Below are 12,906 nucleotides of genomic sequence, written 5' to 3' on the forward strand. Positions count from 1 at the left end.
AACTAAAGCGTTTATTTCCATTCGATCCACTAACCGATTGTTCTCCTTGGGTTCCCTGCATTTGCTCACAGGAGAGTCTGCGGCCAGACCCCTTGACTGATGATGTTCCTCTGGCCAAGACCTTCAGACCTGGGCAGAGGGCCTCATGGGGGAAAGAAGGAGTGGGAGAGAGAGAGTCACGTGGTCTCCCGGGGTACCCTAGGAGGGCTGGGGTGTCACAGTGAATGATCAGGGTCCTGACTTCCTCCCGGGTAGCCTGGTCCAGGCTCCTGGAGGTGAAATTGGGTTTTGGCCATCGGAGAGCACCCTGGAACCTGAGGGGGCCTCTGTGCCTGGGAAGTACCAGAGAGAGCAGGGCAGAGAGCGTGAACATGTGCAGGGAGGAGGGGAGCACTTGCGGCCTTGGAACCCTTGGCTGCCGCAGTCTGTGGTCCAGTGTGGGACGTCAACGCAGCTCCCTCTGCTCCCCCAGTCCCACTGAGGTCTCTGAATGGCCCAGGTGGCCCTGTGACAGTTGGCTTTGGTGAGGCCTGGCAGCAGGTGGGAGGAGAGAAGGGTGTCAATGAAAAACATATAAAAAATCCAGAAATGTGCATATAAAATCTCGCCCTTGGTGTATTGCCTAAGTCAGTAAGCAGAAAGCACCTTCTTCCTGGAGAAGGATCAAGTCCTCAAAAGGTAGGAAATGTCAAAATGTCTCTTCATTGTCATTTTTTTTTTTAAAAAACCCAACAAACAAACCCACCCCCAGACCAAAACCACCCCTGATCAAAATACCCTCAGTCCATGGAATTGCTGTAAACAAACCCAGATGCCAGCGCGTGCTGCTCGGTGGCAGTCGCGGCGGACGGACGACAGTCACTAGCATCCTCATCGTCGTCCTCGGACTGAGGCTGAGCAGGAGCTGGCACCTGTGCAGGGCGGGGCCTTGTGGGGCTGCAGACCTGGGCGGCTGTCCTCAGGAAGATCTAGCCTGTTGGGTGTGACCCGGGAGGCCCTCCCGGAGCTCCTCTTCTGCCTCCGGAACCATTAGCAGAAAGTCTCTCGGAGTTTTGGAAACCGTCTCCCAAGACAGAACTATTCTCCTGTCTGCCAGTGGCAGCTGGAATGGACTTCCCCGGAGCCTGTTTGGGGCAACGACTGCCCGTCTCCCTACCCCTTGTGCCTGGGGCTGGGTCAGCAGTGAAACTCCAAGAAACAGCTAAGGCCAGGCAAGGAGGGTGGCCCACCTCGTCCCTTCATGCCAATGTCTCTGGAAGTGTTTCTTGGCTCTGGCCCAGGTCAACCTTCCCAGAAGGAGTTGGAGAGGAAACGCTGGAGTTGGCCTCCACCGGGACGGATCATGTGGATCTCCCAAGCCTTTTTCTTTTCTCCTCTAAGAACCATCACTCTCCTTATGAGAATACTCTCGGAACAAACGTTTCTTGCCTGTCCCGCCCCCTCCCAGATCTAGATGCGTGTCCCCCCCATTCCCTTTTCCTTCCTTTGACTTGCATGGGTTCTTGGTGACGGCTTGGCTGGAGTGCTGCTTGGCTCTTCCTGTCGCCAGTGGCCTCCTGGCAGGTGGCTGACCTTGCAGTGGACAGAGCAGCAGGGGGACCGACGTCAGGGGCTTCGGGGGCGGCGTGGAGGAAGAGGAGAGCCGAGGCGGGCGGACGTCAAACCTCTACAGACTGGATCTGGTTCATCTGGGCCCGCATCACCTGGATACTGTTCAGGATTTTTTTCTGGTGGCCAGCTAGAGTGACCCCAACCCGGAGAATGTCCCTTTGGGAGAGATAGACAGAACTAGGAAAATGTATGTGTTGAGGGGGTTGTGGGCCAGTGGCCTGAACTTCCCCAGGCCCTTAGTGAGGGATGGGGAAGGGGTGTGAGGCTGGGGAATAGGTATCAAAGCTAGAGTAGGGATTCTGGGGGCCCAACAGCCAATGGGGAGATGGGAGATGGCATTTTTCTTCTGCCATCTGGAAGTAGGGAGGGCTTTATATTGTCCATGTACTCATTTCCTAGAATCTTGTTCACTAAACCCTGGTTTACAGAATCTTCCCAGACATTGGGATTTGCCCAGGAGACACCGGGCAGATCCAGCTACAGATCTGGATCTGTCTTACTGCTTGGTCCCGACATCCCTGCTGGTTCACCCCGTTCACCTCTGTCCAAAGCTCCCCATTTGGCTGGTGCTATGGGTGGGAAGCAGGGATGGGCGGGGCCACTAGATACTTACTCCATCATCATCTGAGATACGACATCGAAAGAGGTGAAGCCGGCGTTGGCAAAGCTCTCCTTGTACTGGCCCATCTTGATGGCCTCCAGCCACTCGTCCACCGTGTTAAAGCTGGTGTAGTCCGGTATCGTGCGGTCCAGCAGTGGCAGGTTGATGCTGGGGGAGGGGCGGGTGACAGGGATGGTCAGGGCATATGCCTGTAGCCAGTGGAGGATAGAAGGGTGTGTGGTCCCTGTATGGGTATTCCTGTGTGAGCACCAGTGAGTTTGTGTAGGTTTCTGTGTTAGAACCTGTACGGGTGAGTTATTTAAGAGGGCCAGGTGGGCACGCACAGGGTGACTAAGGAAGCTGAGGAAGGCTCTGGGGAGCCGCGATTACAGGAGAGACATTGGTTGGGCAGTGCCAGCTAATCCCTGCTTCCTCCCCTAGAGTTATTCCTCACCTGTTTCTCATGCATGCTCCCAGTACATGGGCCACACTATCAGATCAAGGCTCAGAGCTAACGGGGACAGCCTCTGAGCAGTGGACAAGAAGCCCATGGCTTTCTTGAATGAAAGGGCTCAGTGGTTTCATCTGGAGCAGCAGTTCTTAACTTATGGGTTGTGACCCCTTTGGGGTTGAATGACCCTTCCACAGGGGTCTCCTAAGACCACCAGAAAACACAGATGTTTATATTATGGTTCGTAACAGTAGCAAAATTACATTATGAAGTAGCAACGAAAATAATTTAGCTGGGGGGTCACCGCACCGCGAGGAACTGTGTTAAAGGGTCGCAGCATTAGGAAGGTTGAGAACCACTGCTCTAGGTGAAGGATGGTCAGGGTAACGAGCAGCAGGGAGAGGCTAGCACAAAAACCTCACGTCTACAGAAGGACTTCGAAGGAGTTTCCAGGTGTGGTTGGTTCTGGGTGAGTTACCTGGTTGCACACTCTCCCCCTAAACCCTGTGGGACTGAGGGTCCCCGGGAGTAAGGGTGTACAGTGCCAGTAGCTATGTGACCTGTGTGACAGCCATGTGACCTGTGTGACAGCCGTCCTTGGGTTCCAGAGGGTAAGAATGAGCAGGATCAGTAGCCGAGTGACCCGTGACAGCCACCTCTGGAAAGCGATGATGAATGAGCTAAGTCTGATGTCCTGGGACCTCAGAAAGGGAGCCCCAGGGTCCCTGGGGCTGAGCTGGTCTCTCTGCCCTGGAGGCATGTATATGGTGAGTGTGTCTTTCTGAATGGGGGAGTGTGTACATTTGTGACTGTGTAGTTTGTGTGTGTGTGTTTTACGTGAGTGTGCATGTGCCAGTGAGGACACAAATGGACACCCAGAGGCAGGAAGAACGATGGGAGGAAACTGTGCTTAGCACAGTCACGACCTCCAGTCACAGAGACTCTGAAGTGAAGGCTGTCTTCTCTGCCCAGGCTTTACAAGACTCTTCCTCCACCACCCCAAGCTGCCATTGGGCGGGGCCAGGACAGCACCCAGAGAGAGGAGATGGTGGGGCTCACACCCAGGAGAAGAGTGTTTGGAGACAGGGGTGGGGCCAGGGCGGCCATACCCGGAGGACAGGGGCGCCATGGCTTTGAGGCTGTTTGGGTTTCGGATCATCTTGTCCAGCGTGTTGACAATCTGGCCGAACTTGGGCCGGTGGTTGCGGTCCTTCTGCCAGCAGTCCAGCATGAGCTGGTGCAGGGCGCTAGGACAGTCCATGGGCGGAGGAAGCCGGTAGTCCTGCTCGATGGCGTTGATTACCTGCGGCGTCACAGAGGGAGAGTGGGGCTGGGTGGCTGGGGTGAGAACTTTAAGCCCCTGCCAAGCATATTCATCCCTGGAGAACTGCAGGCATGACCCACGGAAACTCCTCTACCTCCTGTGGCTGCCGTGAGTCCCACCACCTACCACCCAGCTGTATCTCATACTAAATTCTGGCCCCTTTCTCTGCCAACCTTGCAAATCTAGTAACCTCAGGGAATCTGTCCCCGAGACCTATCAGAATGATCCTCCTGTGCAGGGCTGCCCTAACATAAAGTTCTCACAGTCTGTGAGCTCTGATGGCTGCAGACATCCCTGTTGACACCTGTCTGACTCTGGGTTAGTTATATTCTCAATTTGCATGCTCAGAGAGATCTGGGTAGAGAGCCTGTTTGGTCAGCCTCACAGCTGGACCCTGAGCTGCCTCAGTGACCTTACAGCCAATACCTGCCCCTGCCCCTCTGTCAGAAAAAAGGAGGCCAAACATGGCCCCCATCCGCTCTGCCACCCTAAAGATAAGATTCATTGTCTAGCACTTGACCACAGCTTAACAGACTTCCCCTTTAGGAAGCTTCATGCTCCCCATGTGTATTTTGTGTGAATGAAAATCCCCCCCAGGGTGATTTCAAACTCCTCAATGGAAACCTGCTGTAGTGTGGATCTCTTTCTCTCTCTTTTTTGTTTTTTCGAGACAGGGTTTCTCTGTATAGTCCTGGCTGTCCTGGAACTCACTTTGTAGACCAGGTTGGCCTTGAACTCAGAAATCCACCTGCCTCTGCCTCCCAGAGTGCTAGGATTACAGGCGTGTGCCACCACCGCCCAGCTACAGTGTGGATCTCAAAAGACACTCAAAGACCAATGGGCTGAAGGCCTGGTCCCCTGCCTGGGGCAGTATTGGATGGTGATAGATCTTTAAGGAGGTGGAGCCTAATGGGAAAAAGGTGCCCACCAAGACACGCCCTGGGAGGGGCTACTGAGATGCTGGTCCTTTCTCTATTCTCCTTGCTTCCTGACTGCTATGAAGTGAACAACTTCCTTACATTGTTCCTGAGGAAATGGGCCAACACTGTGAGCTCCAACAAACCTTTCTTCCTTTTACGGGGATTAACACAGGTGTCTTGTTATAATGGCGGGAAGCTGACAAACACAGAGCCTTCCTAAGCTTCCTGACCAAGTGTCCACTCATGGCTCCCAACCCTGCCTCTCAGCCTCACCTCTGCACAAACACCCACCACATGCTCACTCTCCGATGTAACTGGTTCTGTGGAGAGGCCTTGGTTGATCCTGTCCTGACCTCCACACCTACAAGGCCTGCTACCTGCCTTCTCTCCAATTTAGCGCTTGACCACAACAGTTCCTGATGCTTGCATCTGGTCCTCCAAAAAAAATCATCTCGGGACCAATGTGATGGCTCAGCAGGTATGTGCACTTGATACCAAGGCTCCTGACTTGAGTTTGATTCCCCAGAACCCACATTGTTCTTCTGGGGAAGGAGAGAAGTTGATTCCCACGCATGCACACACGCACGCGCGCGCGCACACACACACACACACACACACACACACACACATGTATGCACACACATAAAGAAAGAAAGGGAGAGGGAGACATATATCATGTTTTTTTTTTTTCTGGCCTAGCCACACCCACATGCTGAGGATTTGCTGATTGGTGGATGAGACCTCCCTATTCCCTCCCCTTTGAAGAGTCCAAGTTTCATCAGCCTAGGAACCAGGTCTTCAACCACAGGGAAACCAGCACAAGGCCAGGAGTCCCTCGGTCTTGCCGTGCTTCAACTGTGGCTGGCCAGCCAAGCCCTGCCCACACCCTGGGGACTTACGTCTTGGTTGGTCATGTCCCAGTAGGGTCGTTCCCCGTAGGACATCACTTCCCACATGACGATGCCATAGCTCCACACATCGCTGGCCGAGGTGAATTTCCGGTACTGGATGGCTTCTGGTGCCGTCCAACGGATGGGTATCTTCCCACCCTGGAGGGCGATAGGCAGAGAGAGGAGGCTGATGGGTGGGGTAGTGACCTGTCTGACACTCCCTACTCGGTGCTCTGTCAGATCCCAGGAAGAATATCATGGCGTCCCAGACTCCGGGGTTGCTTCAACCCCAACCCATTTGCATATGCTGTCCCCTCCCACTCCGCCTGCACTGCCATCTGGATTCTACGTTTTCATCCTCGAGTCCCCAAAAAGCCTTTCCCTGGTTCCCAGAGAATTACTGGTTCCTCAGATTCCACAGTGTGCTCATGTCTCTCCTGTCTTCCAAAGCCAGGCTCTGACTCCAGCCATGACCCCCTTCGGCTCATCATCTGCCCACCCCGGCAGCCCAGGAGGCTCTCTGTGCGTCCTTTCCTGTCTTCAGGGCCCAGTGAAGGCTTCATCTGGGCAGGGCCAGTGGATACACATGGCATGGAGGGATGACTATGCCCAGGGACCCTTGCTGTGCCCTTACCAGAGCGCTGGTATAGGTGGGATCAGACGTGTCATCCTCCAGGAAGCGTGAGAGCCCAAAGTCAGACACCTTGCATACCAGGTTGCTGTTGACCAGGATGTTGCGTGCGGCAAGGTCGCGGTGCACATAGTTCATGTCCGCCAGGTACTTCATGCCAGCTGCGATGCCCCGCAGCATGCCCACCAGTTGGATGACTGTGAACTGCCCATCATTTTGCTTTGGGGAAGGTGGAAAATATTGTCAATGGGAGAGTGAGTGTCAGAGCTCTGGCCCTTCTCACAATGGCAGGTCTCTGCCAACTTTGCACACACCCGTGTGAAGGACTCAGACACCCGGGAACCTCAGAGTGGCCTAGGAGAGGCCAACTTGAGGATGGCAGAGAGAATGCCAGCTCTGGAGTAAGCATACACGGATTGACCCTGACTGTCTCTATCAGGAGGAGCAGGCTTGGACATACAACCGGACTCGATCTCTCTGAGCTTGATTGCTCTTTCCTGTGTGTTCAATCGGGGGAGAGTTACATCTGTCTCTTAGGGCTGCTCTGACTCAAACAGGAAGACACATGGAAGGTGATGGCGCCATCTTCATAAATATTTGTTGAAAGACGGCTGGCCCAGTGGCACACTACAGACACCCAGGTCAGTGATCTCTGTCTTGATGGCTGACTGCTGTGCTGAGGGGATTCACCTGTTGGCCCTCCTTGTGCTTTGATTTTTCTCCTGTGTGTATCTTTGGAGAACTGCAGAGTCTGGTGAAAAGCCCTAGATGTGGTGTCAACACCCTTGGCTATGGTCTGGGCTCTCCCTTTGGCCCTCTGATCCTAGGCAAATGCTTCCTCTCTCTGAGCTGTTCTGCTGTGTGTAATGAGAATGCTTTTGAGCAATGATGAACATGCACCTCAGGTGGCATAACCCTGAGGAAATGCTCAGGTTTCCCAGAGAACCGCATTGAGAAGGACTCTGAGACTGCTTCTGAGCTGAGTGGGAGGGCGCTCTGGGATTGATTAACAATGCCTGTCAAGGTAACGCAACGGAAGGTGGTGGCCAGTAAGGCATTCTTGACCTAGAGCTTTCTCAAGATCCAATGGAATTATGCCCAGCAGCCCTTCTCTTGCCCTGCTCGCACCCCTGGGGCTCTCCCTACCCGGAGGAAGGAGTCCAGAGATCCATTCTCCATGAATTCAGTGATGATCATGACAGGTGTGCTCTTGGTGACAACCCCTTCCAGGTGGATGACATTGGGGTGGTCGAACTGGCCCATGATGGATGCCTCACTCAGGAAGTCCCGGCGCTGTTTCTCCGTGTATCCTGACTTGAGGGTCTTGATGGCTACAAAGATCTCTCTCTTGCCTGGAAGCTTCAAGTGGCCACTGCAGACCTCACCAAATTCCCCTGGGATAGACACATTGAGACAGATATTGTGTCATGTGTCAGATGGGAAGTGTTACCTCTCTGACCGTCATTCCCACTGTGGGTGTTTTATGACCTCATTCTATCAGACAAAGGATCCGTTTGTGAATGTGGAGCCCAGAGCAGGGCCAGCCATCTTTTGGAGAGTGGGTCCTTCATGGCTGCCCTGGGGTATCTGGGGATGAGGACATGGAGATTTGGGGAGATGGGAATGGGGCAATGGTAGACGGTGGAGAGGATAAAGCTAGGCTCCAGATCCAGTTCAATCTCTAATTTGCTGTGCCTTACTCCAGCCTCAGTTTCCCCTTCTGCGCATGTAATAGTTTTAGTAGGGCCCTTTTTACTTGGAAATTTTGTCCTTTTAGGAGGGTCTTTTGTGGGCCTTTATCTTCAACTTACCCTGAACTCCAGGGTTACACTGTGGTCACCCCACTCGTGACCAAAGCCATGCATGGTACCTTGAGACATTTGCCACCTACCTGCACCGATCACCTGCTCAATCTTGACGCAGGAGATGTCAATTTCCTTGGCAAACTCCCGCACTGCCTCATTAGGATCTTCATAGGTGAAAGGATCAATATAGATCTTCATGCCTGGGGTCACTGTGGGGCAAGACCAGGCTGGGTCACACAGACAGGCTCAAGAGGTGTACAAATGGAAAAAGGGCAGCCCCCTTGGGGGAAGGGTGCTCTTATATAACCCCCATAGGAACTGGGAGACCCCCTTCAGGTCACCTAACCCATCAAGGAGTTGATGGACAGCAAATAGAAAGGCAAGGGGAAGAGAGATCAGAAGAGTGACAAATAGGTATCTATTTGTTCCAATTCTCAGAGATTATTAGTAGCTTTCTAGTGCAGCTAAAAAGATTTGCGATTGATTAGTGATGTCTGCTCTTGGTATGGGTATAGGCTGGATAGGTTTGCTGCCTTGTGATACAGAATCCAGGTGCAAGGACAAGAAAGAGGAAGTCATAAAGAAAAAGGCTTGAAAGATGGCTTAGTCAGTGAAGAGCTTCTCACTCAAGCACAGGGATCTGAGTTTAGATCTCTGTTATCCATAGTAAAGCCAGGTGCCTCACTACAGTATGATCGTATAATCCCAACATTGGGGTTTGGGGGAAGTGGGTACAAGTGGGTGATCCATCAAACTCAATGGCCAACTAGATAAGCCTAATTGATGAACTTCAGGTTCAGTAAGAGCCTGTTCCCCCAAAATAAAGATAGGAAACCTGACATCAACCATAAGCATGCATGTATCTAGACGAATAGGTGCACACTTATATTAGCAAGTGTGACACACACACTCACGCACAGAGACCCCCCCTTACATACACATAGGGAGAGACTTAAAATGAGAGAGGTATTTAAAAGCAAGAACTAGAATTCAAACATGGAGCAGGCCTTAGATAATGGTTTTCTCAGAGTCCTGCAGAAGTGACACATCTCCTCTCTGTCTCCAGCTCAAGCCTCTTCTGCCAGCCCAGAGTCCCCTTGAAGCTGGGCCCATGAGACCAGACGGGTGCCTCGCTCACCACCTCTGAGTACCCTACACTCCTGGATGGACCTCTCACAGCCTGAGCCTCAGGGATTTCTGGATCCATGGATTCCTGGGTGACCAGCCTGACGCGAGACCCAGAACACACTTATCTCATTCCTGAGCTGCTGTCAATGTTTGGGTGTGGACACAGAAAAGAGAAGGAGATAGTTTGGATGTCAAAGTCCCCGTTCTGACCCACGATGAGCCAGTGATCTGCTACGAAGGCAGGAAGGGCCATCAGTCTCCCTTCCCCTTCCAACACCCAGGGCTTTCTCTGGGCTCCCCAGTTCCCCACTTCCATCCAGCTCTGGAAGCTGTGCTACTGGGGGCTGCAGTTCTAAGACCAAGCATTTGGAGTCCCTGAGGCCCCCTAGGCCACTAACCCAGCTCAGCTGTGACCCTAGAACCATTGGATGGCTCTCTGGAATCTGGGAGTTGGAGCCCACAGTGCCGGACCTTCTGCTCGTGCAACAAATAAAACTTTATTGGATGTCTATGTTCACCGATTTTATACCAGGGATGAAAAGTGGCGCACCAGAAGAGACCCACGAAATCTAAACAGCTCAGTATGTGGTCATTCCTGGCTCTAATACATGAGCTGTGTTTTGACTGTGTTGGTGTGTTTTGCTGTGTGTTTGCATGTGCATGCATATGTGTGTATATGTGCATGTGTGTGTGCATGTGTGTGTGTATGTGTACATGTGCTAAGCTAGTCCTTTCAGTAAGTCTGTGAGCCTTTTGGCATCCCCTGGATAGGTTTAGAGACACTTGAAGACCTTCAGTAATAAGACCACCACCATCTTTTTTCTTCTTCTTTCTTCTTCTTCTTCTTCTTCTTCTTCTTCTTCTTCTTCTTCTTCTTCTTCTTCTTCTTCTTCTTCTTCTTCTTCTTCTTCTTCTTCCTCCTCCTCCTTCTCCCCTCCTCCTCTTCCCCCTCCTCCTCCTCTTCTTCCCCTCCTCCCCCTCCCCCCCTCTTCCTCTTCCCCCCTCCTTCTCCTCCTCCTCCCCCTCGTATTGGTTTTTTTCCTGAGACGTTTCTCTGTATACCCCTGCAGTCCTGGAACCCACTGTGTAGACCAGGCTGGCCTTGAACCCAGATATCTGCCTGCCCCTGCCTCCAAGTGCTGGAATTAAAGGCGTGCGCCACCACTATTATTGACTCTTACTTAAAATAGTAATTCATAATTTGTTGAGGTGACTCAGTGGGCAAAAGTGCTTGCTGCATTGAGCCCAACATCCAGAGTTCGAGCTTGGAAACCTTGTTTAAAAATAAATAAATTTAGGGGTTGGAGAGATGGCCCAGCAGTTAAGAGCACTGACTGCTCTTCTGAAGGTCCTGAGTTCAAATCCCAGCAACCACATGATGGCTCACAACCATCTCTAATGGGATCTGACACCTCTTCTGGGATGTCTGAAGACAGCTACAGTGTACTTACATATAACAATAAATAAATCTTAAAAAAATTTTTTTTAAAGTCAGATGTGGTGGTGTGTGTCTGTAATCCCAGTCCTCTCCCTACAGAAAGATGGGAAGCAGAGGAAGGGGAACGGCTTGGAAGTTTGTGGGTCACTAGCTTGAAGTCCAAAGCATGGCAGAAGCAATATGAGGGGTCCTGCTTCAGTGATGTGGAAGGAGAGAGGCGACTCCTAAACTTACTCTCTGAGATCCAGATGTGCGCACTGCATGCCGACACTCAAACACACTCATCCAAATGCACACAACAGTTAATAAATAAAAACTAAGAACAGAACTGGGTCACATTATTTTAAATAAGGAATGCATGCTCTTTACAAGGTCTAAAATAATGGCAATAAATACGGTACAACAAGAGTATCTTGAAAAATTCACTCTGCGTATAGATGTCTCAGAGGGCTGTGGAGACGCTCAGTAGATACAGCGCTTGCCTTGCAAGTGCGAGGTTCTTGGTTTAATCCCTAGAACCTATGCTGGGCCCAGCAATCTATAACCCAGTGCTCCTATGAGGAGACAGGAGGAAGAGACAGGAAATTCCCCCAGAAGCTTGTAGGCCAGATAGCATGGAGCATGCAGAGAGGCAAAATAAGAGACTGTCTCAAAGTAGAAAACAAGCCCCAGCACCCGAAGTTGTTCACTGTCCTCTGCAGACACACTGAAGCATATGTGTGCTTGCATTCACACACACACACACACATACACACACACACACACACACACAAACATGCACACACAAACACAAATATACACACACACAAACATACACATACATACACACACATACACACACACAAACATACACACACATACACACACATACACAAACATACACACATACACAAACATACACACACAAACACAAACATACACACAGACACACATACACACATACACAAACATACACACATACACACACACACACACATGCCCATTATGCACACACACACTTCTTTAAAAAGAATCTTATTGGGAAGATGACGGAGCAGTTAGGGGTACACAATGCTCTTTCAGGGGACCTAAGTTTGACTCCTAGCGGCCATTTTGGGTGGCTCACAATCATCTGTAATGCCAGCTCCAGGGAATCTGATGCCCTCTTCTGGCCTCTATGGGCATCTGCACTGGTGTGGACATACCCCCAACACAGACAGACAGACAGACACACACAGACACACAGACACACAGACACACACACACACACACACACACACACACACACACACACACACATGCTCTGCTGGCCATATGATGCAAACTTTCAGCAGAGTCATACAGGAGCCCGAGATTCCATGAAGACAGGAACCATCCTTCGATGATGGAGCCTGGGAGGGAGCTGGGCACAGGCTCTCCTTCTCCTCTCCTCTGCCAGGCAAGCGTCTCAGAGCTCTGCACACAATAGATGCTCCATGTCTGCGGAGCTGAGGATCTGGGCGGCAAAGATGGATTATAGTAACAGCAGCTGTTACTTGCTGAGCCTTTATCTGAGCCTGACACTGTGCCAGACTCTTGGCATGTATTTTTTATCTCTCCCTCGTCCTCTCAGGAGCTGTGAGACACAACTGGGGCTCTGTGAAGCCAATGACGCAGGCCAAGGCCACATATCTTGCAGCCCCAAGGCCTTTCAGATTTAAGCACAGGATTCATTCTCTCTCTCTCTCTCTCTCTCTCTCTCTCTCTCTCTCTCTCTCTCCTCTCCCTTCCTCCTCCTTCTTCAAAAGATAATTATTATTTTTAATCATGTGTATCTGAATATGGTGAACGTTTCTACATATGGTATGTGTACATGACATGGGAGCCAGAAGAAGTCATCCCATTCCCCGGAGCTGGACTGACAGATGGTCACGCCACCTGATGTGGGTGCTGGGAACCAGACCCCTGATTGTTCGGAATGGTGGCAAGTGCTCTAAACTGCTCTTAACTATAACTCCTGCTCCAGGGAATCTGATGCCCTCTTCTGGCCTCGATTGGCACCTGCACTCATGTGCACATAACCGAACACACACACACACACACAAACACGCACACGCACGTGCACACACACACACACACACACACACAC

The 12,906-nt window shown here is 51.5% G+C and overlaps 1 protein-coding gene across 1 annotated transcript in view; it reads right to left on the minus strand.

Annotated features, from left to right (window-relative positions):
• Ephb2 (EPH receptor B2) overlaps positions 1-12,906 on the minus strand; it is a 180,867-nt gene continuing 167,961 nt past the window's right edge. Inside the window, exons 10-16 of the mRNA XM_052177791.1 lie at positions 8,320-8,442; positions 7,575-7,822; positions 6,432-6,647; positions 5,807-5,956; positions 3,773-3,966; positions 2,225-2,380; positions 1-1,767 (exon numbers count right to left, since the gene is read on the minus strand). Of these exons, the coding sequence (XP_052033751.1) occupies positions 1,659-1,767; positions 2,225-2,380; positions 3,773-3,966; positions 5,807-5,956; positions 6,432-6,647; positions 7,575-7,822; positions 8,320-8,442 (1,196 nt within the window). The 3' untranslated portion in view covers positions 1-1,658. The remainder of the gene's footprint in view (positions 1,768-2,224; positions 2,381-3,772; positions 3,967-5,806; positions 5,957-6,431; positions 6,648-7,574; positions 7,823-8,319; positions 8,443-12,906) is intronic.

The sequence above is a fragment of the Apodemus sylvaticus genome, chromosome 3 (assembly GCF_947179515.1).
Source record: "Apodemus sylvaticus chromosome 3, mApoSyl1.1, whole genome shotgun sequence".
Lineage (NCBI taxonomy): Eukaryota > Metazoa > Chordata > Mammalia > Rodentia > Muridae > Apodemus > Apodemus sylvaticus.